The sequence below is a fragment of the Salmo salar genome, chromosome ssa02 (genome assembly GCF_905237065.1).
Source record: "Salmo salar chromosome ssa02, Ssal_v3.1, whole genome shotgun sequence".
NCBI classification, from domain to species: Eukaryota; Metazoa; Chordata; class Actinopteri; order Salmoniformes; family Salmonidae; genus Salmo; species Salmo salar.
The window spans coordinates 52871581-52898385 of NC_059443.1; the positions used below are offsets into that span (position 1 = coordinate 52871581).

The 26805-nt window shown below is 42.7% G+C and overlaps 1 protein-coding gene and 1 long non-coding RNA gene across 2 annotated transcripts; one reads left to right on the forward strand and one right to left on the reverse strand.

Annotated features, from left to right (window-relative positions):
* Positions 1 to 4266: 4266 nt before the first annotated feature.
* On the reverse strand, positions 4267 to 9933 carry LOC106585837 (homeobox protein OTX1 B-like). Its single transcript, XM_014172513.2, has 4 exons — positions 9591 to 9933; positions 7405 to 7580; positions 6687 to 6838; positions 4267 to 5804 (listed from the first exon to the last, which is right to left on the reverse strand). The coding sequence occupies exons 2-4, from the start codon at positions 7499 to 7501 to the stop codon at positions 5019 to 5021; spliced, it is 1035 nt and encodes a 344-aa protein (XP_014027988.1). The 5' UTR covers positions 7502 to 7580; positions 9591 to 9933; the 3' UTR covers positions 4267 to 5018.
* Positions 9934 to 11640: 1707 nt separating this feature from the next.
* LOC106585830 (uncharacterized) lies at positions 11641 to 17882 on the forward strand. Its single transcript, XR_001324085.2, has 2 exons — positions 11641 to 12087; positions 15890 to 17882. It is a non-coding gene; the product is annotated as an uncharacterized lncRNA (long non-coding RNA).
* Positions 17883 to 26805: the final 8923 nt, after the last annotated feature.

Below are 26805 nucleotides of genomic sequence, written 5' to 3' on the forward strand. Positions count from 1 at the left end.
CGTAGATTTGATTATGGCTTTGAGTATAGCTGTTGTTTAGAGGCCCATAATCAGATGGCATGAATGGAGTCTCCTGTACTGCGCCTGACGGTAATTACAACAGCATGTATCAGACATGGGTTCAAATCACTCAAATACTTGAGCTGTGCTTGCTTGAGCTTGTCTGGCACAAAGGAACCAATGGAATATTCCAAAACCTCAAACCTCGCCCATCTGGGACTCCAGGCAGGTTCAAGTAAACACTCAAAGTATTTGGAAGATGTTGAAAGATTTCAAATACTATTTGATCCCTGGACGGGCCTGTATCCAGCCATCTATCTGAGGATCTCCCTTCCTTCAAACTCAGCCAGCCCTCCACATGCAAACTTTAGACGACTGTCGCGGTTCAGCTGGCGGACAGACGCCTCGTCTACGAGCACCCAGGTCACCCGCAGGTTCCAAGGCAATCAAGGATGTAGCGCCGTTCGCTGTTGGCTGCCACATCCTCTGTGAATTATTTAGGCCGAGGTTGACTAAGGCCGCCAAGGTCAGAGTGTCACCTGGTTCTAGTTGAGATAGGACGCAAGAGTGTCTACTTGAGGGCTTACTGAGGGTAAGGACGGGGTGAGGATGAGGATATCCCCTTTAAAGCAATGTCAACTAAATTGATCCAAGTTTATAACCGCTTTCTGTACTTACAGTGGGTTCCAAAAATACTGGCAACCCTGGCTGGCAATGCAAAAACAATACTTAAAAAAATATAAACAATATAATTATAGAGATAAACTCAAAATACCAACATGTGAGAAATACTATACTTTATTAATGTTTCAATGGAACCCACCAATCATTTATTGATTTAAATAAAAATAAATGTCCTCCAAATCAAGGTTTCATAATTAATGGCATGCTTAAAGATTATTGCAAATAACATCTACCAAAATTAAACCAGGAATTAAATTTAAGGAACTATATTGAGCCATTACATCACTTCCTGTTTCACTGGGGTATAAAAATGAGGTAACACGCATGCAATACCCTTTGTCATCCAACACCATGAAGAAAACAAAAGAACTGGCAGTTGAAAAGAGACAGATGGTCGTAGACCTTCATAAATCTGGTAATGGCTACAAGAAGATCCACAAACGATTGAATATACCACTGAGCAATGTCAGGGCAATTATTAAAAAATTCTAACGATATGGAACAGTTAAAAACCTCACAGGTAGAGGACGCAAATGCATTTTGCGCCCCAGGATAGGGAGGAGGATGGTGAGAGAAGCAACAAAATCCCCAAGAATCACTGTGAAAGAATTGCAGGCCTTGGTGGTGTCTTGGGATCACCAGGTTTTAAAAAGCACCATCAGACTTTAATTCCAGAGGTCCAGGGGTACTGGTTAAGATTGATGGCATAATAAATTCCACCAAGTATCAGGCAAATTTGGCTGACAATCTGGTTGCCTCTGCCAGAAGGCTGGGATTTGGCCGTCGGTGGACTTTCCAACAAGACAACGACCCAAAACATACCTCAAGATCCACACAGAAATGGTTCTGTGACAACAAAATCAATGTTCTGCCATGGCCATCTCAGTCGCCGGACCTCAATCCAATCGAAAACCTGTGGGCTGAGTGGAAGAGGGCAGTTGATAAGCGCAAACCCAAGAATGTGAAGGATCTTGAAAGGATCTGCATAGAGGAATGGTCCAAAATCCCTCCAAATGTGTTCCTTAACCTTGTCAACCATTACAGGAAGAGACTCCATGCTGTTATCCTTGCCAGAGGTGGTTGCACTAAGTACTAAATGAGGAGTGGCAATAATTATGAAACCTTGATTTTGGTGAAACTTATTTTGTATAAAATAATTGTATGATTTTGTTTGGTTCCATTGAAACATTAATAAAGTACAGTATTTCTCACATGTTGGTATTTTGAGTTTATCTCTATAATTATATTGTTTATATATTTTTTAAAGTATTGTTTGTGCATTGCCAGTCAGGGGTGACAGTAATTTTGGAGTCCACTGTGGTTGTTTTTGTTTGTGTGAAAGGATAGGCCACTTGATATGTATTAAAAATGTAGATTGATTGTAGATCTATCTACATATGGATCTATATCCATCTATAGATTTCCCAAGTCATGACGGTCAGCATAGTCAGAGATTATATGGTGACTTCAATTCTAGTCATAAGCAGTTAAGTATTATAAAAGTTTTACTTTTTAGTATACCATCAAAGAAAATGATGCTGTTTATCAAACTGTGATAATCTAACAGGACAACGTGATTCTAGTAGGACAATGCCATTTGTCAATAACGACAATACAGCACACTGTCCCCACACTGTTGTCAAAGTTTCCACATCTGAACAATACTGCCTACATCCATAGGAGCAGTTGGCTGCTGTAGTGATGGGACATGAGAACAGGTGTTTGGGATAGGGACGGCTCAGCAAAATGAGCTGCCATGATTCCTTCAACATGGCCTGGAGATTAGTTCTTCCTTGTTGGATGCAAATGTAGTAAATTCAGGCCTGTTTGCATGGGGGGGATTGGTGGCGGCATACTGGCACTGCCCAGCGGGAGACAGCCAGGCAAACACACGTCATGTCGGCTACTTCTCCTGGGCGCCATGTTTGCCCAAACCTGTTTGTCCAGCTGGTCGACTGTGGTGTGGAACACCGCAAGAGCAGGGATTTCTGTTAATTAAAATCGTGATTTGTCCTCTTTTTGTGTCTTGGATCAACAACATTATATATTACTGTCAACATGCAAAGAAAAATGCTCAGCATGCAGGGATACATGTTTGCTAATCTGAATTTGTTTTGATTGAACCTCTGTGAAGTTTATTCATTGAGCTGGTAGCCACTGGAGGGATTGTGGTAGTGGAAATGCAAATACGCTTGTGATTTCTAGGTATTGGAATATTACAATTTGCACCACATAGTTTCACATATATACACATTCATAGTTTTGTCGTCCCCCCCCCCTACACACACACACTTGTTTTACTATCCTTGTGGGGACCAAACAATTGATTCCCATTCAAAATCCTATTTTCCTTATTTACCTAACCTATTTACCTAACCCTAACCTTAACCCTAACCCCAAACCTTTAACCCCTAAACCAATTTTTTTTAATGTCCCCACTTGTCTGAATTTTCCTTGTTTTACTATCCTTGTGAGGACTTCTGGTCCACACAAGGATAGTAAAACCAAAAACACACACATTTGACAGCCCCTCAAATTAAATCAGAGAGCCCAAAATAAACATGAACATCATTTTGGGTGTTAACATCAAATACATCTGAGAACGCATAATGGAGTTGGCATCTTAGTGTGGATTATAATCTCTTGGGAAATACACCAAATTTACACTCCCCAAAACAAATAAACGCAAAACCTGAAAGTTATTATGCATTTTGTGACGAAGGATCACTACAAATATGTAACTTTATGTAACACAAATGATAGGAACCGATAGCCTATTGCAATTGTCATTCTTAGGCCCATTTCATTCCCATTTGAGGCCGCAACTTCAATTTAAAAAGACAAACTTGTTAATGAATACCCTATATCAATGCAGTAGGCCTATTATAAAATGGGATAATCTAAGGACATGATTTTTGCTGTTTTATTTTGTTTCCACCGAATTTTCAGTCAAAATAACAGACCCGTCTGTCTTCGATTTGACATGAATAGAGACGGGTTGAACAGGAGGTAAAAATGCGTGTGTTCATAATAAAAGGTGCTGTGCTATTTTGTCTCATCAACATTCATATAAAAATGACAACTTCTCTCAAAGGGATAATGAAAATAAATCATAATTAGGGCCCTGTGTTTTGCGTAATCATGTGACATAGCAAGATGTTATCCTTTATTTTAAGCTTTATGCAGAAATTAGAAATGCACCCAAAATGAAAGCAATTGTCTAAGGATGGTGCTGAAATATCTGACAATATCTGACATGAAAAAGTTTTAAATACATGTTCAAATCCAGGCATGTCACATGATTGCGCAAAACACAGAGCCCTAATCATAATGGCAGTAAAGTGGCACATGGATAAAGAAATAAAACCATCTTTAGGCCAAGTCCATTATTAGCCTTTGAATTAAAAATTAAAAATTCAATTGGTTTACAATATGCTACTTTTAAAATATGTTTATTCTTTGGTTATACAGTTCTGAGGCCCGTCTAAGTATTTCAATGAATGTAATCTAAACCTGCCAAAAAAGCCCCACTAGGCACCACTACATTCAGATAAGAACACTCTTTGCATTGGAAAAACCAACCATGTTTTAAACGAATCTTTATTATAAAGACACGAATGTACATTTTTTTATTTCATTGGAATACTGACATTGCGTGTCTAATTCACATTTTCTTCGTAAAGAACAATAGCAAAATCTTTTACCTTATAAACAAGTGCCGCAATTAAACTTCCAAAATACAACACTACAGTCCGGACAATGAACAATATTCAAGTTGGAATTAACATAAATTTGAATATCAGCAAACTGAAACAATAGCAGCATCTTAATTTCTCAATTGAAATGGTCTCTAATGGGTAGGCCTATATCAAATACATGGGCATAAAATATCATTTTTTTCCATAAAACAAATTTTGTGACAAAGGTTCGCCCTCAATTGGTCGTTCTTGGGAATATTTATGGAAAATCCATAACACAGAGCTCTTGCTCCATCCTGAAAAACAATTCTAACTCAAAGGGATAAACTACATACTTTAAACTTGTTGGAGGGCAATTTTCAGAGTTCATGTGTAGAAAAATATTCCTTGATGTTCCAAAGTATGGGTGAGTGGATCCAATTCAAGCTTGTTCTAAAGTTGATTCATAAAATGGTCAAAGAAGATAACACCCTTACAGGCCTTTTCATCTGTGCGTTACTTGAATTTTCCAAACATTAACTTAAAAAAGGCTTGATAATTGTCTCTACTATTAGTTAACTTCTTAATGCTTTGAAGAAAAAAGCTCTTCAATAAAAAAATGAAACAAAAATACTTATTTGAAAGGAGGAAAAAAAGTCACAAGACTTGGAACCGCCAGGAGGAGGCCTGGTCTTTGTAGTCCAAGCAGTCGGTGGTGTTGAAGTTGAGTTTCCATGAAGAGGCTGCGGCCGCGGCCGTTTGTTCTTTGTAATCCAGACAGTCTGAGGAGTTGAAGGCCAGGCCGGCCCCGCTGTAGGCCTGGTGGTGGTGGGGGTGGTGATGGTGGTGGTGCCCTGAGGTCTGCCCTATGTGGTGGTGTGGATGGCCAGACATGGAGGAGCCCGTCATGGGGCTGAGCTGGTGCGGATGGTGGGGGTGGTGGTGAGAGTGCATGGGGGCCAGGTATGAGCTGCATTCCACCCCTCCGAAGTAGGAACCCGTTGACGCCGGGGCGGGGTAGCCCTGCCCATAGGCCGCCGCTGTCTGGCTGTAGGACACCGGGTAGGAGGACGTGCCTCCAGTACCTGATACAGACCTCTGCATGCAGGAGGCACTGGTGGGGGGAGTGGGGTCGGGGACAGGGGGTGGTGCGGGGGCCGGGGAGATGGGCGCAGGGCTCCAGATGGAGGACACTGGGGCGGTGACGGAGGTAGAAGTGCTGCTCAGGCCTTGGCCTCCATGGCCGGAGGGATGAGAGCCACCGGACGAGGAAGAGGAAGAGGAGCCGGTGCTGGTCACTGCCGGAGGGGTGAACTGACCACTGCTCTCTGAGCCTGTGCTCTCCCTGGTTGGAGAGGACTTCTTCTTGGCAGGCCGGACTTTAGCATTGTTTCCACTCTGGGCCTGCTGACGACACTTGGCTCTCCTGTTCTTGAACCATACCTGCACAACAAGAGGCAAAGGGTCAACTTTAAAATGCTGTATGACATCCGCCCAAACAAATTTGCAAAACATTGATTGATTGCAACAAACTGAATATCTATTTCCATTTGAGAATATTGAATGCTTTGTAATTTGCACAATTAGTGGCATACATAATACTTCATCGTAAAGGCATAACTAATATCAACTTTATCAACCAATCGTTAATATCTTCTTATAGGTCAACAAAACACCATGATTCTTTATTCACTGACTCTCCTATTCCATTTTAGGCATGACAAACACTTGGAAATGACATGAAGCTGTTGTGCAGTCAGTGTTCGATTTGCAGGCTACCTCTGTACAGGCTTGGCTGCCTACCCTGCATACTGTGCACATTTCTCAGCTAAATCTGTGAAACTCTAGAGGAAGCTGCCATAATTGCAGTAAGCCTGTGAGAGGGGTACAAAAGCTGGTTACATAAAGGCTGTCACGCCTATTTCAAAAGGGGGCTCATAAGTTCTAAAGATGGCCCTTATGTGAGAGCTGAACATAAATTATATTTTAAAACATGGAATTGTATGTATTTGTTGAACTATCAGAACCAGTTATGATAACAGATTATGCATATTGTTTATTCCTGTAGTATGCAATTGCAGCTAAATGCTGAATTGCAGTGTAGGCTACATAACATTTAGCCCAAATAAATACTTAACTGTGTTGAAGCTCATTCAAATCCAAAATAAAAGGTAAAGTATTGATTAGAAATGTGCAGTAATAGGCCATGTCGCTGCAGTTTTGCACTGGAAGTTCAGCAAGCTCCCACAAATGGCAAACAAGTTCACACAAACAATAGTAGGCTACAGTACAGTAGTAACTATATAATTGCAATTCTGTACAAACCTGGACTCTAGACTCAGGCAAATTGATTTTCAGTGCGACTTCTTCCCGCATGAAAATGTCTGGGTAGCGCGTCTTGCCGAAAAGGGACTCCAGTATGTCCAGCTGAGTGCGAGTAAAAGTTGTCCTCTCTCTCCGCTGTTTCCTCGGATGCGCTGAAATGGAATAGAAACCTGTCAAATGGAAACTCTTCGAAGCCATTTCGATCTGATAATAAAACGAAATGAAAAAACATTGTTCATCAAAACAAACGAGGTTCAATATAAGTATTTAAAGCTTCCATCTCAAAATGTTCATATATTTCTGAAATAGCTAGCTTCAAAATCAAAGTCAAGTGTTTCTTCAAAACGAAAATAACTTAAGAGTGAGATATATATATTTAACAGTTATAAATCACAGAATCTTCTGCACTACTATAGGCCTTCACCGTAATCACACTAGGTCTAAAGTTACTTAGTCACGTAACATGTGGAAACGGAAAATAGTTTTGTTATTAAATCATACCATCCTATAGATTGACAATAACTTGTGCTTAATTATGCGTTTCCGTGCATTTGTTAGTGTCATTCTCCAGATGCACATGGAATGTATTGCGGGAGAGCAGTGTGTGTTAACTGGTGCTATATTTTTTCATAATGAGCAACAGATAACTATCCAATATAACGTCACAGGTGATTCGGATTTGGCACAGTTAGTGTGAAGTGTTTGGGGGGCGTTTTACCTGGATACCCCACTGATGGGTGCAGTAGGTCCATGGCCGTACCGCTGAGCCCCATTCCGTTCATGCCGTACGGGGCCTGTTTGAGGTATGACATCATGCTAGAAACGGACACGGGGAAACCAAAGTCCGTGCGGAAATGTTCGATTCCCCCGATGTTGCAGTCCCTTGATGAAATCCTGCAATGGAAAACTCATTGTGAATAGAATGTGAAAATATGTATTTATGTTGGTTACTCATTTATATTTAGTAGCCTACAAAGAGCAATTCAGCAAACTACATTTGATTATAATAATTGAAACGGCCTTATATTCAAATGATGGTTAATTCAATTGGAAATAGCCTGAAACAATATCAAAGCCAACTTATATTTCCAATTTCAAAACGTTGCTAAATCCCAGTTGCCTTTAGGACTTTTTGATTGAGACTTCCAACTTTTACGCGAGTCGTATCAAAAGTGAATCAAAAAGACGATTCCCTCTCCAAAAAATCCAAAGATTAGCGGTTTACAAAGGTTTCCAACAAAGTATGACATGGCGCGTTAACGTGGCTAAACGATATCCAATTATAAACTCAGGTTGCAGTCATCCATCACTACAGTAAAGAAATAATTACGGATGAAATCTGTCGCCAGTCGTGTATTAATTCCTTTTGACGCATGACTTCTTATGGGCAACCTCTAAGCCCTTGTTTTGATCAATGCATCCACCGTTAAAAACAGTACATTCGCCATTACGCACATTTTCGGTGCATGGAGAGGCCTGCAAGATAAGATGAATGACTTTGATCAATAAAATAAAGCATGCATTTGGATCCAGATAATTGGGCATACAAATATGTAAAGTGTCCTAACAGCCTGCATAAAATACAAATACATGCACAAGTTACACATAAACAGCCTTATAATCCATTTCACTGTTAATGTAGGCCATTTTATGGCATAATCAGCACAATTTATTAGACTATTTCATACGTAGTTTGTCTAGGCCTATGGGCTATACAGGGCCGGCGTGCTACGCCTGCGTAAAATAACAAATGGACCAAAGTTTAATGTTGAAACGAAAATGGAGTTGGCTGCTTGTGAAAATATTGCATGACATTATATTTTACAAATAAATATTCTAGGCCTATATAATATCCACATCTTCTGGAGTGTATTCTACACGATTGCCTTTAATGCAACATTCTCTTTCAGCAGAGACTAGATGTGACACATTATCAAATGGTTTGTTTTTTTACCTTAGATTATTTTTTAAATAGAAAAAATAACACTAATTATGCATTTTAATAGTTGTTTTCATTGTTATTACATGGTTATATCCTGATAATAAAAATATCTATCCGATTGAAATATGCTCCAAGCGTATCAAGTTAGAAAAATATTCAAATACAAATTTGAAATCAAACCAACAGTCCTGTTGGCATATATAATGTCATATGTAGATGCATTTCAGTAATTGGACGGGGTGCCTTAATGTAAAGGTTGAAACAAATAGGTTTGTTTTTTTACTTCATTGACTGGCTACAATGTATTTGGCCCCTAAATAGACCTACTTGGGTCCATGCTGTGGACACGGACCAGCTAATGGATTTGTATTGAGGCGTAAATACTTCACTGTATTTCCATAACCGCAGGAAGGAGTTTAAGAAAATGTAAATGTCGAAAAACTCTGTGCAAATTAACTCCATTGCGATTCAGATGAGAGCTCCAGGGATACCATTATGAGAAAAGGTCTTATCAGCAAAATAAATTAACAACACCTCAAAGATATACATTCCATTTGTCTTGTCAGGCCTCAGAGTTTTTCCATTCAGATAATAAGTGCACAACCAAACCAGAAGTAGCATTTAGGATATTAATTGACCATAAAAACTACATTTCCAATGGGGAGTTTACTGTCAGGTAATTATTGATAGCTTCCCCTGACGAGCGTGATTGTTTACAAGGACCATTTACAATGACCGTTTTCAATGAGCTCACAACGGTTTCCAACGCAAATTGCACCTAAATACAAACTTCGTAGTCTTATCAAATACATATATATAGTTTTCGAAGAATGTGAATAGCTTACAGTAGGCTCAATTGTATAAATAAGTCCATCAAAATGACGAATAACACAGAAGGAAGTAGCCTAAAAGGACTACATAGGCCTATATAAGACAACAAAAACTTTGCATTTACCACTCACCTTCGTTTGGGATCCTGTTTTCTTATTTGCTTTATTTGTAGTCAAGCCAAGAAGATCTCGTACATCAAAAATATCCACATGGAGAAAATGTTCTTGAAAGCGAGACAACGGTAAGAAGGTGCGCACACAATTGGATGAGAAATACGCAAACTGCAAATAAGGAGTTTACATCAACCAACGCAGTTTTTCCAATCCGAACCCCAGTGGTGCGTCAGAGGAAAATTTCACAATTGGAAAAAATATTATAAAAATCAAATCAATCGCATTATCTTGTGCGTCTTGTACTGTGGTAAGGTGATTGCCAATGTTGACGGATGGAGATTGATCCCCTTCTGTCTACCCTGCCTTTCTATGAACGAAAGACACATGCAGAACCGCCCACTTCGTCCAATCCAAGCGTCCGTGCGGCCTTACAGGCAACAGCGGTAACCAGTCAATTGCGAGGGTTGCGAGAAAACCCCTCCCCTTCAAATTGTTAAATAAATCTATACCACGTGAGAGCCCACAATTGGAAAAAGTTATACTTAATAAAAAACGACATTACATTGAATGCTCTACTTAGATGTAGGCTTACGTGGTTCTTAATTTCATTTGCATCTAGTATATTTTGCGTTTGCATAAAAACAAAGTGTAGGCTACCGTAAAAGGGAAATTTAAAACAGGTCTCAGTGTTTATTTCTTTCATGAAAAAAACAAACCTAAGAGAGAATCTATAAGCGCGTGAATGAACAATTTTCCCATCAAAAGGGATGATGTAAAGTGAGTTGGGAACAAGGCCTACATGAAAAAATGCGAACTAAGAAAATAAATTAGATGACCTAAAACAAAATGTAATATCTTAAAACTGAATATAGCTTTAGTGTAGCCTATGTGATTGGTTAAAATAACATGAAAACTGCCTGCCCTCGGCAGTAATGCATTTTGGACCCTGTGTGCGTCTTCAGAGAAAATCACCTTTCAACATTCTCGTTTTGGCTGTAATTGTTTGTGAACAACACCATCGTTTATAACAAATTGGAGCATTTTTTTTCCATAGCAGCGGAATACTTTCCAAAAGTGGTAAAGAGGCTCTGATTTAACCGTGTAATATATTTTCATGAATATTAATGAATGAGATAATCCTCACTTGGATTTTCCATTTCAGAATAATAGTGCTGTTCAGCCAAACGAGGGTCTCCTCTCAAATAAAGTTTTATATGAATTAAACTGGAGGTGGAATCGACCAATCTATATGCTATAACCTAAAATAAAAACATAAACAAACATTTTTCAATAGATAAATGTGCATAAAGAACGGAAAATACAAATTATATTTATATTCGGGATTAATTGTTGAGACCGTCAAGAGGCGTCTGTCTCTACTTCAACAGCCTCGGCTGGTTCTTTGTTGAACTCTTACTAAAATAAACTCTAATTGTAGCCGGAGCTGCAATAATAAATCACGAGCAAATAATCAAAAGACTGTCAAGAACATAAGTGAACTAAATGTGATATCAAACGAAGGCATTTTAACATCCTCTTTTGATCTTTAGAATGGCGTGATCGAAACAAGGATGTAACAGCGCTTAAATAAAAACTGTTGACGGTTGGAGGATAAATCAAAGAGCGTTTCGAATGACAACAGGTTTGCACTTTACATTTATTCACACAAAATCATAGGTGCCATTTTATATGGTAGGCTTTGGCTATGAACGAAATAAGGCTAATATTTTTTAATTCAAGGTAAATTCCAATACGTTTTTGTCAGGGCCACACAGGCCCAATGCATATTACAATGGCCAGAGAAAAATACAAAAGCGATATTTCTCGGCTAAATCTCACACGTTTCCTCCAACTATTGTATGACTCAAGCGCCCAACATATAGGCCTAGACCTGTCAAAGCCAATGTGATCGATCGCACACAAGTATCAAGATATCAAATAGCAAAATGCCATTGTTAAAAGAGTATTGGACCTAATCCCAAATTGCAGTAGAATTTTCTTAATGCTAAGCCCGTAAAACCAGGGATCAGGGCAACTCAAGGGGGGGGGGGTGTAGGTTTGTGTCTTTAGCTGGCAGGATTGGAGAAGGTCGTGTATGTTGTCGGTGCTTATTAAAACGATGATGCATAAAATCCCCCCAAGTTGTCAGAAAGCATGAGCACACGGAGTAGGTATTCTCTCCCTCTGCCTTTTGTAAAAAAAAAAAAAACCAGTGGCTGTGGACGAGGCTTTGCAAAATTCACCCATGATCAACACCTGCATGCGCGGTAATAGCGACAGACTTCAAAGCTTGCACATCTGCAATACCCAAGGAGGCAATCCGTTCTCCCCAGAAAGATACCTATGGCATGTATGCTACAGCTATAGCACTACGCAAGAAGACCAGCACCTCATTTTGAACAAACAAAACACTTTATGGGTTTATAGTCGGTGTCAAGGATTGAGTGGCTTTTTTTTCTTTTTTTGGATACACGCGTAAAAGTGAAGCATTACGCAATGGTGGAAATACACAGAGGTAAGGTGCGCACCTTAATGCGGAACTCTGGATGGAGACAGTAATCAAATGATCATGGTTTGTCATGCACATATGTGGAATTTTAGTTTTCAGGCTCGATATTGTATTTTAAAGATTTCCATAACAGCAGGTTTAACTGCAAATGTCAAAATAATGGTGATAATTGTTTTCAATAAATAGCATATGCCATTCATAACGAAATAGCCTATAGGCAAGTTATAAATAGGCTATATTTTTTCTAAAGTATTTCAAACATTCTTTCACCGAGGTGTAGCCTATAGGCTACTAGTGTAAAAACGTTCAATTGAGAGATTTCCACTACATTAGTCAATGGAGTATAGGTCTACTACAATGAAAACTCCCATGCAGATTAAATGACTATACTGTTGATGTACGTGGAGCCGTGCCATATCTTTGACGGAGCTGAAACTGAATGAGATCCGACCACAGAAGTCAAAACGTCTATTCGAATAACAATATGCACATGAGAATACGTATGAGTAAGACTGGTGCTATGCATTCCGTTCCATCCGCACATTATTGTAGATGAAATTGTGTTGTGAAATAGTAACCCATGTGAATAATCTTCTGATTAAAACCATAACATTCTAATCATGAAATTCAAATCTCGGCTCTATTTAAGGAATTAGTGGAAATAAATCCAGGCTATGTAAACACCTAAACCATTTGATGCAAAAAGAATCATAGGAAAATTAATCCGTGTTGGAATCCTAATCATGCATAAAACAATCCCATATCAGTTTAGCTTCAAATGCATATCAATATCAAACTAAACTGTATGATTTTTTAAAATATAAAAATGATGAATGCATTGTTTATTAAGATGTTAGGCATTTTGTTTTAGAGTAGCCTAGTCTAATCCTCTAAATTGTAGGCCTATACCATAAGTGAAAGTAGGTCATTAAATCCCATACTTATTACTATCGCAATAACATGCCTAATTATTAAACCACATGAAATAAACAAAACTAAATCTTGTTTACAGTAAAGTCAATTGCTATGTCATATTTACAGCAAGGACTATAAAATCATTATTAAAGGTACTCAGGAGACTTCAAAACATATTTGTGATGCATTTCTGTGAAGTTTTAATCTCTCTGCTCATCAACTGACTTTTTTGACTAATAGATAATTGTTGCATCCTTTCCATGAACCATTTTACATGATTTATTATCAATCATAAGAAACAGGCCTATTGGGCTATGCAATAGCTCTACAAGTGCTTAGAGATCACATGACCAATAGGGTGAGTGAGTGTGGTGTGTTGTGATACTCCGCTGCTTGATACTGTGCTGTAATGTAAACACGTGGAATAGGGATGTACTGTACCGTTTCATATAGAGCTAGTTTTCCAGTCTGAAATATCACCTGGTGTCCTCCTCACAATGGAGGCACGAGCATCATGTACTCCTAGGCACGCCAGCCTTTAACAGGGCACTGGGAGGTCAGATGGGTTGACAGGTAGCTAGCCTACTCACTGCCCCTGCAAATAACTGCTAGCCTACAACCGAAGGTAACAGTAGCCTATCATATGCGTTCCAAATTTGTCACCGAGGGTGAAAATGGTGATCATTTGGCTTCAAACTGACAAGTAAAGGCATAATCCCATGAGAATAATTGATGAGATGCAGAGGTTTTAAAGGCAGTCGAAGTCCAGTTTTCCCATACAGTAGGCGGTTGATAAAAAAACCCAGAATGGTTCTCATGTAATGTGATCTGAATAACACAGTCAGAAGGATATCAATTTTGAGGACCATGCACTTATCACGCAAGGCTTGCCTACTGCCCTGGCACTCAGCTTCTCTTTGTCCCACACTGGCACTTAATGGGGGAGTCAAGGGTATAGTCACTTAGCCAGGGTGCCCAGCACTTTCTGCATTCAACAACACTGTATCATTACCTAGCCTAGAGAATGACCAAAACAGACTGGCACTCAGGATAGCAGTTAGTAGCGGTGCCATAGACTAAAACACGAGACAGAGGCTCCATACACCTAATATTATTTAAGAGACGGACAAATGTGATATTTTTGAGTGAAAGAAACAATATCTTCAATTTTTTTCTGCCCACAAATGGATAAATGGGCATGACGTCCCTGATATGAGATACAGAACTTACATTTAAACGTAAGTCTTGAAGACACCATTACTAAAGTTGGTGTTGGTGAAACAGTAGTGCTTCAATAAATAATTTTACAAGACCCAAATACTGAGAGTGCAACGTGTCAAACCTATTTTTAACACCTCTTAAATTGCGTATATTGAACATTACGCAATTTATCATCTTCAAAAATGTGCGTTCACTTCATTTTCATAGGCCCTACTTGTAGTATTGGCATGACGTCAATTTCCGAAGTGAGTGCAAATACTAGGCTACATTGCAACTGACATTTTTTGACAGCTCACATGAATAAACAGGACAAGAAAGAAAGTCATAATTCAAGATGTGTCATGAACATAGCAGTGAAAAATATTCATACATGTACAATGAGAGAGACAGAAAAGGAAGAGAGAGAGAGAGAGAGAGAGGGGAGCAGAGGGAGAGAGAGCAAAGAGAGATAGCAGAGATACAGAGAGTGAGCAGAGCTAGAGAGAGGTAGAGAGCAGAGAGAGAGAGAGAGAGAGAGAGAGAGAGAGAGAGAGAGAGAGAGAGAGAGAGAGAGAGGGAGAGAGCAGAGGGGAGCATGTAGCTGTCTGTCACAGGGCCGGTCCTTCCCGCCCCTCTCATTAGGAAGGTAAACAATGAGGAGGAATGATGAGAGACACGGCAGAACAAATGAGGAGCAGGAGGGAGAAATCAGACACCGGCTTAAAGATCCTACAGCCCACAGTCACCCAACCAACCCAAACCACTATACATACACCCCCATCGCAATCCCCCAAAAAACAGAGTGAGTGGGGGTGAGGGGGGGGGGGACCCTGAGCAAAGAGTAAGGCAACTTTCAATCCTTTTAGGATTAGGCTCTCCCCCCTTCCCCCCTCTGTAACCCTCACTCTGTTCCTCCTCTCTTTCACTCTACTGCCCCCGGGCAATCACGTTAAAACTTGCATGGCCAGTGCTCATTCAGATATCCCTAACAATGCGCACCAGTGGTAACCATGTGAGCGTTGGCAAGCCACACAAGAATGCACAGGTTCAGTTCCCTGTGACCCTCCCTATGCACAGAAAAAAAGAGGAGGAAAATATACTGAAGGCGACGCTGCATTTCTCAGCAGCTTTAGGGAAGAGAGACTTGGGGTGCTTTTTTACCAAACCTAAAATTACACATTTCACACCAATCATGATGTTTTTTCGAATCAAACTCGTAATTCAGTGCTTTTACTTTTCGCCGGAGAGCCTACATAATTTGGGAAACAGGATAATCAATTTATGACACCACACTGGCGAGCGAGGAGTTAACCATGGTAACCAATTACCTGTAGAGGTCTTACCAGCCCAGTCTATTTATAATGTTTTCTGGTCATTCAAATACCGTTAGAATGGCCTACTTTTTAGATGAAGTGGATTTGCCTCATCGATGTACAATGAGCTGCTGAAAAGGATTCACTTTTAACCTCAGGGTTACCTGGTTAACAAAGGACTGGCAAGATCAGAGATTTGTGCATATTTGTGAGGGTTAAAGTGCTTTGACAGTAGGCAAAGGAGAGATGCGCTATGCAACACAAGATTATTTCCAAATACTCAAAATAGCTACAAAAGTGCAATTGGAGCACAGGAGCAAATAACAACTTCCTACTTACAATATATACTAACACTATTATTTTCCTTTTTCTCTACCCAGAGTGCAGCAGGAGGGAAGGGAATTGCCATCCAGCCTTATCTCCAGTTCCAGTCAACTAGAGGCCCTGAAAGAGTGTGCACCATCATCAGAGCTGGCCATTTGATAGGATTCTGGCACTGCACCTAATCAATCTGTGGCATAGAGCTGCCAGAAGACCTGTAACAAAGCTCAAAGAGCCTCACAAATGGCCTAGTGCAGGGGATAAGCCCCTGCACAGGATTACATATTGATTTTGAATGTATAAAAAAAAAAAAATACTTATCATACAAAACCCGAGACGGACTACAAAAGTAGGCAGTAGTCTGTGCATGAATCCCCCCTTTAAGAGCAGGAACGTCAACTTTCAAATATGGAGACCCCGAGCATGAACCAAAACCTAAAAAAAAATGGCAAGAGAAATCAAAGGCCAGGGTTGAGGTGTGGTAGCAGTGCATTGTTGCAGGGAATCACTACAGCTCCACTTTGCTTTTTGAGGCGAAGGGTCAATATGGTTGCTACACATATTACTCAAATGAAAACGTGCATACTTGCTACGTCTCAGCCGCTCCATCTGGATGTAGTGTACGATACTCGACAGACAGTTGCCCCCCTTGAAGCAGGGCAGTGTAAACACTATTGTCTTGTTGAGCCTACAGTATGAATGGTACTAGCAGAGCAATTTTTTTTGAAACGGCTGAAATGTACAAGCATTTTCATAATATATTTAGACTAGTTTTATTGAGTTTTTACCTGAAATTGCAGTAATAGCCTGTTACATTCGGAAATTGTTGCAGTAGCTGCTGGCTGCACTGAGCCACGTAAAACTATGGAAGCCCATCCCCACCACCAAAAACACGTCAAATGCAGAGATCATACAAATATATATATTTTTTTCTTCATTTGTAACATTGTGTGATGATTTCAGAGGTGGCACCACAAGTCCCAGAGTGGTTGGGGGGGTTGGGGGGGGGATTGCTTTCCTGGGGCTCAGAGTTTTTCCTAATCTGGTAGTAGGCTAGCCTAACCAACTCCGGACCCTAGTTGTTGCGTATGACACTGTAATAAATCAGCAGTAAAAAAAAAAACATTTTTTAATGGGTTTTATACAGGCTATGATGGGACCAGATAACTTTTCTAATCATATGGTTTAAAAATATATAATACTAATCCTGGGAAAACTCCTGCTCCTAGGGAGGATGAAAACATTAAAACCCTTCACACAGACAAAAGAGAACAACTGCAATTGGCCCAAAACGAACAAAAAACGAACAGGGCTGAGTTCGCTGTATGCAGGGTTGCATGGTATAGACCTTTGCATCTGTAATTAAAAAGATACTCATACATTATGTCATCACTATTTGGTTGATTGATTAATTCCAGTCAATGATTTTGGATTAAAAAGGCCAAGGCAGCCTAGCCCCCTGAAGTGTGAATATAAAAAACGACATTTGATCACATTTACATTTGCTCAGAACACAAATAAATGGGACTATTTTAGGCTCTAAGTAAATAGCTTAAGCTATTAAAAACATGACGCTATGTTTCCCCTGGCCCAGATGGGATCAGAGCGCATAGGCTTCTCTTGGCTACCTGCAGCTGTGGTTGTTATCAGTAGGCTACAGTTGATCAGACTGAAGCACAGACTAATTGTGCACGTTGACAAATCATAAGGGAAATTGTATTACATTTTTGGGGTGGCGGTCATGGGCTTCCATATAAAACAGCTTGTTGGGGTGAATTCACATATACCCACGTTTTCAGTCGCAATTTGCTTTTACCACATGTAATGATTTGCATGATATTGATCAAAATGAAGCCTGGCTTGTTGTAATATTGTAAGGCAGGCCTACTGTCCTTTTATATTTGTATGAGAGGGTTCATCGTCAATTCTTGATAGGCTAACGTTACTTGATGAAGACATGCTGTTATAGCAACTGTGCTATTGTCTTGAAACTAAAATGTAACGAGTGGAGCCTACAGATATGAAAATAAACCCTTTAATTGTCTGCACATACATGCTAGTGAATTGTTGCATTATTCAATAGTGTAATGTTTTAGAAGAAAAGTTTGTCATTTTTGAATAGTTTGTGTTTACTGGCTATGGCTACTGTGATGTTTACAGTCAATTTGAGCTGCGGACCAAGAATGTCGGGTTGCCAGCCACAACGAAAGGTAAGGCAAGGATGTAATGTGAATTGAAAAGTAGAATTCTCTTTCGCCACCCTGCCACTCAGACTCTCCTTCATATCTCGTTTTGAGAATAGTAGCCTTAGTAGTACGTTAATTACTTTATTTGGCAAACTTTCGACACCTCAATGTTTGTTTGCTGTCACCTTGCAGAGTCAGTCTCACCTTCACCTCCCTTTGACTACGCTAACGTTTGTCAGACTGACAGCTAGCCGTCAGTCCCAACAAGGGGGTCTCACACACACACAGGGCACACACACACACACACACACACACACACACACACACACACACACACACACACACACACACACACACACACACACACACACACACACACACACACACACACACACACACACAATGTGGTTCTGACAGGAGCAGCACTGAGTAACCAAGCAAAGTTATTCAGAGGATAGATAGATCTAGAACCTCGTGTCCTTGATAGGAGTGCAGAACAAAATACAGCTGTTCCCCCTTCCATCAATAATCCTCACTTAATAATCAGGAGATTAACTGATATCAGGTGTGCAGATGACTGGCGGCAGAATAATAAACAAGTACGCCGAAAGACGGCAGAAAGAGAAAAAAACAAGAGAGAGCGCAGAGTCCCCTAAGCCAAGTCGTCCCCCCCCTCAAACTAATTACAATTGATTTCTTATGGATCGGGTACCTTATCAGGTGCGAGAGGGAATTACCATGGCGAGCCAAAGGGTTGTTGCGGGTCGCCGTCGAATGGCAAAATCAATCTGCGTGGAGTGACTGACTGTACCCGTCTCCCTATTGCAGGGAGGGCAGACATTGTCACTGGTATAAAATGTACATAAGAGACGTTGATTCAACGTAACAGGGATATAACACAAATCGGAAGACGTTATAAGAAGATGCAGAAAATCCTAAATAACTTTCTTACAAATAGATAAATATGTAGTCTAAGAGCTACACATTATCCACAAAGACTGGAGTCTAACCCAGATGCTACATTTACTACTGGATGATGACATTATTCAAAGTCAGCAATAATGATATTACAGGCACAAGCATTATTTAAGAAATCCCCCAGAAACTAAACTACTGTGCGAATCCAGAGTACTAAACATTGACTCTCCACCTCAGTGTTGAAACTGGCTTCAGTTCAGCCTCTCCACTACAAGCTCTTTTCTCCCTGGGCAACTTGGGAAAAGTTCATCAATATGTTAATTACTTAATCTTTAAACACTTAAAGAAACCATTAATAAACATTGATTTGAACACTTGCCACCAGTGACTCGCATTAATCCACTGCAAATAGCTGATACACAAACTGCAATGGAGGGCAATTTGGGTAGGGATTACCAATAGTAATAGACAAGAGGAGAAATTGATCACACTTTCTCTTAACAGGGAAGAGAAGAAAGCTAGTTTAACCACTTTGCGTGATGACTTTGCGTTTTTTTTGTTGTGGAACTGGAATGAACTTCAATTGATTTTCTAACTGCTTTTCTATTCCCAAAATACAGTGCCTTCAGAAAATATTCATACCCCTTGACTTATTCCACATTTTGTTGTGTTACAGCCTGAATTCAAAATGGATTAAATATATTTTTTCTACACACAATACCCTATAATGAGAGAGTGAAAACATGTTATTAGATTTTTTAGCAAATTTAATGAAAATGAAATATCTCATTAGCATAAGTATTCACACCCCTGAGTCAATCTGTTAACTTAGATGGGGAGCGGTGGTGAACAGCAATCTTCAAGTCTTTACATAGATTTTCAATGGGATTTAAGTCTGGGCTTTGGCTGGGCTATTCAACGACTTTCACATTCTCGTTCTGAAGTCATTCCAGTGTTGCTTTGGATGTATGCTTGGGGTCATTGTCCTGTTGGAAAGTAAATCTTTGCCCCAGTCTAAGGTCTTTTGCACTTTGAAGCAGGTTCGCATCAAGGATTTACCTGTATTTGGCCCCATTCATTGTTCCCTCTATCCTTACCAGTCTCCCAGACCCTGCTGCTGAAAAGCATCCCCAAAGCATGATGCTGCCACCCCCATGCTTCACGATAGGGATGGTGTTAAATGGCAGATGAGCTGTGTCTTGTTTTCTCCAGACATAGCGCTTTGCATTCTGGCCAAAGAGTTACATTTTTGTCTCATCAGACCACCATCAGTCCTTTGCCTTATGATCTCAGTCTTTCACATGCCTTTTTGCAAACTCCAGGATTGCTGTCATTTTCCTTTTCCTCAGGAGTGGCTTCCGTCTGGCCACTCTGCCATAATACCCAGATTGGTAAAGTCAAATCAAATCAAACTTTGTCACATGCGCCGAATACAACAAGTGTAGACCTTACTGTGAAATGCTTACTTACAAGCCCTTAACCAACAGTGCAGTTCAAGAAGAGTTAATAAAATATTTACCAAATAAACTGAAAGTAAAAAATAATGAAAAGTAACACAATAAAATAACAATAACGAGGCTATATACAGGGGGTACCGGTACCGAGTCAGTGTGAGGGGGTACAGGTTAGTTGAGGTCATTTGTACATGTAGGTAGGGGTGAAGTGACCATGCACAAATAAGAAACAGGGAGTAGCAGCAGTCTACAAAACAATTGGGAGGGGGTTCAATATAAATAGTCCGGTGGCCATTTGATACATTTTTCAGCAATCTTATGGCTTGGGGGTAGAAGTTGTTAAGGAGCCTTCTGGTCCTAGACTTGGCGTTCCGGTACTGCTTGCTGTGCGGTAGCAGAGAAAACAGTCTATGACTTGGGTGACTGGAGTTTATGGGCTTTCCTCCGATACTGCCTATTATTTAGGTCTAGGAAGGCAGGAAGCTTGACCCCAGTGATGTACTGGGCCATACGCACTACTCTGTGTAGCACATTAAAGTCAGATGCCGAGCAGTTACCATACCAGGTGGTGATGCAACCTGTCTGGAAGCTCTCGATGGTGCAGCTGTATAACTTTTTGAGGATCTGGGGATACATGCCAAATCTTTTCAGTCTCCTGAGGGGGAAAAGGTTTTGTCGTGTCCTCTTCATGACTGTCTTGGTGTGTTTGGACCATGATAGTTCGTTGATGATGTGGACAACAAGGAACTCGACAAACTCCACTACACTAAAGTGCTGTAGAGATGGTTATCCTTCTGGAAGCTTTTTCCTTCTCAGCCAAGGAACTCTGTAGTTCTGTCAGAGTGGTGATTGGGTTATTGGTCCCCTCTCTGATCAAGGTCCTTATTGCACTGTTGCTCAGTTTGGATGGATTGCCAGCTTTAGGATGAGTTTGGGAAATTACATATTCTTTCAATTTCCCAATGGTGGTGACTACCAGGTTCTTGGAAACTTTCAACACTCTAGACATTTTTTTATACCCTTCCCCAGATATATGCCTCATGAAAATATCTATCTAGATCTAGGGACAGTTCCTTGGACTTCATGGTATAGTTTCTGCACTGTCAACTGTGGGACCTTATATAGACAGGTGTGTTTCTCTCTAAATCATCCAAACAATTTAATTGGCCATAGGTGGATTCCAATCAAGTTGTAGTGACATCTTGTCACGTCCTGACCAGTAAAAGGGGTTATTTGTTATTGTAGTTTGGTCAGGGCGTGGCAGGGGGGGTTTGTTTTGTGTGGTTCGGTGGTTTTGGCTTATGTTCTATATTTTCTATTTCTATGTTAGTTTTGGCAATGACCTCCAATTAGAGGCAGCTGGTTGTTGTTGTCTCTAATTGGAGGCCATATTTAGTTGTGTTTGTTTTCACTTGTGTTTGTGGGTGGTTGTTTCCAGTATAGTCTGTGCACCTTACTGGACTGTTTTCGTTGTCTGTTTATTTTGTGATTAAGTGTTTTCTTTAATAAATAAGAAGATGAGCACTTTACCCGCTGCGTTTTGGTCCACTCCTTACGACGCATGTGACAGAACCACCCACCAAACAAGGACCAAGCAGTGGGGATTGGAGCACCAAAGAAGGAACAAGCAGCGTGCCCAGGAGGAGCAAGGATCCTGGGCCAGGGAAAGAAAGGAGTTGAGGACCTCCTGGACATGGGAAGAGGTAATGGCAGGAAGACCCTGCCATGGAAACAGGTGGAGACAGCGAGGGAGGAACGGCGACAGTACGAGGAGCTAGCCCAACGACGGAAGCACGAGAGGCATCCCGCAAGAAAATATTTTGGGGGTCACACGGGTAGTTTGGCTGGGCCAGGGGTGAGCCCTGAGCCAACTCCCCGTGCTTACCGTGGGGAGCGGGTGACGTGGAGAGCACCATACGCTGTGCCCATACGCACGCACAGTCCGGTGCGGTCAGTACGGGCTCAGCAGCGTTGCCGGGCGAGAGTTGGCCGGCAGCCAGGGAGAAGTGCGCCGGCGCAGCGCATCTGGCCACCAGTGCGGCTCCTCGGTCCAGCTTACCCTGCGTCTGTTCTACGCACGGCAGCCCTCACTCTCCAGCACAGCCCAGTTCGCCCTGTGCCAGCGCTTCGCCCGTGTCGGGCTACAGTGACAACTCAGCCAGGACGGGTTGTGCAGGCCGTGGGCTCCAGACCTCCAGTGTGTCTCCAGGACCCTGTGTATCCTGTTCCTGCTCCTCGCACTAGCCCTGAGGTGCGTGTCAATAGTCTGGAGCCTCCAAAGCCAGCCCCACGCATCAGGCCTCCAGTGCGCCTGCCCAGCCCAGTACGTCCTGTTCCTGCTCCTCGCACTAGCCCTATGGTGCGGGTTACTAGTCTGGCACCTCCTAAGCCAGCCCCACGCATCAGGCCTTCAGTGCGCATTCGCAGTCCAGAGCTTCCGGCGACAGTTCCCCGTCCAGATCTTCCGGTGACAGTTCCCCGTCCAGAGCTTCCGGCGACAGTTCCCCGTCCAGAGCTTCCGGTGACAGTTCCCCGTCCAGAGCTTCCGGCGACAGTTCCCCGTCCAGTGCTTCCGGCGACGTCCTACAGTCCGGAACTGACAGAGACGGCCTACAGTCCGGAACCGACAGACGGCCTACAGTCCGGAACCGACAGAGACGGCCTTCAGCCCGGAACCGACAGAGACGGCCTACAGTCCGGAACCGACAGACGGCCTACAGTCCGGAACCGACAGAGACGGCCTTCAGCCCGGAACCGACAGAGACGGCCTACAGTCCGGAACCGCCAGAGACGGCCTACAGTCCGGAACCGCCAGAGACGGCCTGCAGTCTGGAGCCTGCAGAGACGGCCTGCAGTCCAGAGCCTGCAGAGACGGCCTGCAGTCCGGAGCCTGCAGAGATGGCCTACAGTCTGGAGCCTGCAGAGATGCTCCTCAGCCCTGAGTCTCCAGCGACTATCCTCAGACCTGAGTCTCCAGCGACGCTCCTCAGCCCTGAGTCTCCAGCGACGCTCCTCAGCCCTGAGTCTCCAGCGACGCACCTCAGCCCAGAGCCTTCAGCAGTGGTCTACAGCCCTGAGCCTTCAGCGGGGGTGGGCAGGTTAGAATGGGGACTAAGCCCGGAGCCAGAGCCACCTCCGTAGGATTGGGGGGGGTGTAGCACGCGAGCCGTCGGTTAATTTTTGTGGGGTTTTTGTTTTGAGGTGCATTCGAGGTCTGCACCTTTGGGGGGGTACTGTCACGTCCTGACCAGTAAAAGGGGTTATTTGTTATTGTAGTTTGGTCAGGGTGTGGCAGGGGGTGTTTGTTTTGTGTGGTTCTGTGTTTTTGGTTTATGTTCTATATTTTCTATTTCTATGTGTTTATCTAGCTTTTCTATTTCTATGTTAGTTTTGGCAATGACCTCCAATTAGAGGCAGCTGGTTGTTGTTGTCTCTAATTGGAGGCCATATTTAGTTGTGTTTGTTTTCACTTGTGTTTGTGGGTGGTTGTTTCCAGTATAGTCTGTGCACCTTACTGGACTGTTTTCGTCGCTGTTTATTTAGTGATTAAGTGTTTTCTTTAATAAATAAGAAGATGAGCACTTTACCCGCTCCGTTTTGGTCCACTCCTTACGACGCATGTGAGACATCTCAAGGATGATCAAAGAAATTAGTTGCACCTGAGCTCAATTTAGAGTGTTATAGCATGAATACTTTCTGAAGGCACTGTAGCTAATTACTCCAACTAGAGACAACACAGTATACAGTGCCTTGCAAAAGTATTCATCCCCCTTGGCGGTTTTCCGATTTTGTTGCATTACAACCTGTAATTGAAATTTATTTGGAATTGGATTTCATGTAATGGACATAAACAAAATAATCCAAATTCGTGAAGTGAAATGAAAAAAATAGCTTGTTTAAAAAAAAAAAAAATGGAAAAGTGGTGCGAGCATATATATTCACCCCCTTTGCTATGAAGCCCCTAAATAAAATCTGGTGCAACCAATTACCTTCAGAAGTCACCTAATTAGTTAAATAAAGTCCACCTGTGTGCAATCTAAGTATCACATGATCTGTCACATGATCTCAGTATATATACACCTGTTCTGAATGGCCCCAGAGACTGCAACACCACTAAGCAAGGTGCACAACCAAGCAAGCGGCACCATGAAGACCATGGAGCTCTCCAAACAGGTTAGGGACAAAGTTGTGGAGAAGTACAGATCAGGGTTGGGTTATACATTTTTTTTAAAACTTTGAACATCCCATGGAGCACCATTGAATCCATTATTAAAAAATGGAAAGAATATGGCACCACAACAAACCTGCCAAGAGAGGGCCGCCCACCAAAACTCAGGTCTTTGAAGGGCACCACACACTGCGGCCCCAGCTTCCGGCAGGGCAAGCGGAGGGGTAGGTTTCGGGTCGAGAGCCAGACCCTGTCCCCCGGTACAAACACGGGGGCCTCACTGCGGTGACGGTCAGAACTCCTCTTCTGCCGTCCACGGCTTGCTTGAGGGATTCCTGGACGGCTCTCCAGGTCTCCTTGGAGCGCTGCACCCACTCCTCCACCGCAGGAGCCTCGGTCTGACTCTGGTGCCATGGTGCCAGGACCGGCTGGTAGCCCAAGACACACTGAAATGGTGATAGGTTCATAGAGGAGTGACGGAGTGAGTTCTGGGCCAACTCCGCCCATGGAATGTACCTAGACCACTCCCCTGGCCGGTCCTGGCAATACGACCGCAGAAACCTACCCACCTCCTCGTTCACTCTCTTTGCCTGCCCATTACTCTCGGGGTGATAACCAGAGGTCAAGCTGACCAAAACCCCCAGACGCTCCATAAACGCCCTCCATACCCTGGACGTGAACTGGGGACCTTGATCAGAGACGATGTCCTCCGGCACCCCGTAGTGCCGGAAGACGTAGGTAAATAGCGCCTCAGCAGTCTGTAGGGCCGTAGGGAGACCGGGCAACGGGAGGAGACGGCAGGACTTAGAAAACCGATCGACAACAACCAGGACAATAGTGTTCCCCTGAGACGGGGGGAGATCGGTCAGGAAGTCCACTGACAGGTGAGACCATGGCCATTGTGGAACGGGGAGGGGCTGTAGCTTCCATCTAGGAAGGTGCATAGGAGCCTTACTCTGGGCGCATACCGAACAGGAAGAGACGTAGAACCTAACATCCCTAGCCAAGGTGGGCCACCAGTACTTCCCCCTGAGACCCCGCACTGTCCTCGCCACACCAGGATGACCCGAAGAGGGTAGTGTGTGAGCCCACCGAATCAATTGATCATGAACACCAAGCGGCACGTACTTGCGACCCGTGGGACACTGTGGAAGCGCAGGTTCCACCCGTAACGCCCGCTCGATGTCCGAGCCCATCTCCCATACCACCGGTGCCACCAGCCTAGAGGCTGGAATGATGGGAGTAGGATTGATGGGCCGGTCCACCGTGTCATAGAGACGGGACAGCGCATCGGCCTTCGTGTTCAGGGAGCCTGGTCTATAAGAAATGGTGAACCTGAATCGGGTGAAGAACAATGCCCACCTTGCCTGACGCGGATTCAGTCTCCTAGCTGCCCGGATATACTCCAGATTCTGGTGGTCGGTCCAGATGAGAAAAGGGTGCCTAGCCCCCTCAAGTCAGTGTCTCCACACCTTCAGGGCCTTTAGCACCGCTAACAACTCCCGGTCCCCCACATCATAGTTACGCTCCGCCGGACCGAGCTTCTTCGAAAAGAAAGTGCAGGGGCGGAGTTTCAGTGGCGTACCCGAGCGCTGTGATAGCACGGCACCCACCCCAGCCTCGGACGCGTCCACCTCCACTATGAATGCTAGAGAGGGGTCCGGGTGCGCCAACACGGGTGCATCGGTGAACAGCGCCTTCAACCTATTGAAGGCTCTGTCAGCCTCTGTCGACCACTGCAAATGCACCGGTCACCCCTTCAGCAGTGAGGTAATGGGGGCCGCTACCTGGCCAAAACCCCGGATAAACCTCCGGTAGTAACTGGCAAACCCTAAGAACCGCTGCACTTCCTTCACCGTGGTTGGAGTTGGCCAATTACGCACGGCCTTAACTTGTTATGGATAGGGGGCAGTATTTTCACGGCCGGATAAAAAACGTACCTGATTTAATATAATTATTACTCCTGCCCAGAAACTAGAATATGCATATAATTATTAGCTTTGGATAGAAAACACTCCAAAGTTTCTAAAACTGTTTGAATGGTGTCTGTGAGTATAACATAACTCATTTGGCAGGCCAAAACCTGAGAAGATTCCAAACAGGAAGCGCCCTCTCTGACTATTTCTTGGCCTTCTTGATCATCTCTATCCAAAACAGGGGATCTCTGCTGTAACGTGACATTTTCTAACGCTCCCATAGGCTCTCAGAAGGCGCCAAAACGTTGAATGATGACTTTGCAGGCCATGGCT

What these genes read in the sequence shown, in the direction of transcription:
- LOC106585837 (XM_014172513.2), bottom strand. Translation starts at nt 7,501, where the DNA reads ATGATGTCATACCTCAAACAGGCCCCGTACGGCATGAACGGAATGGGG. An exon ending in CCCATCAGTGGGGTATCCAG is followed by an intron (nt 6,839 to 7,404) that starts GTAAAACGCCCC and finishes ATTCCATTTCAG; the next exon opens with CGCATCCGAGGAAACAGCGG. An exon ending in TGCCTGAGTCTAGAGTCCAG is followed by an intron (nt 5,805 to 6,686) that starts GTTTGTACAGAA and finishes CTTGTTGTGCAG; the next exon opens with GTATGGTTCAAGAACAGGAG.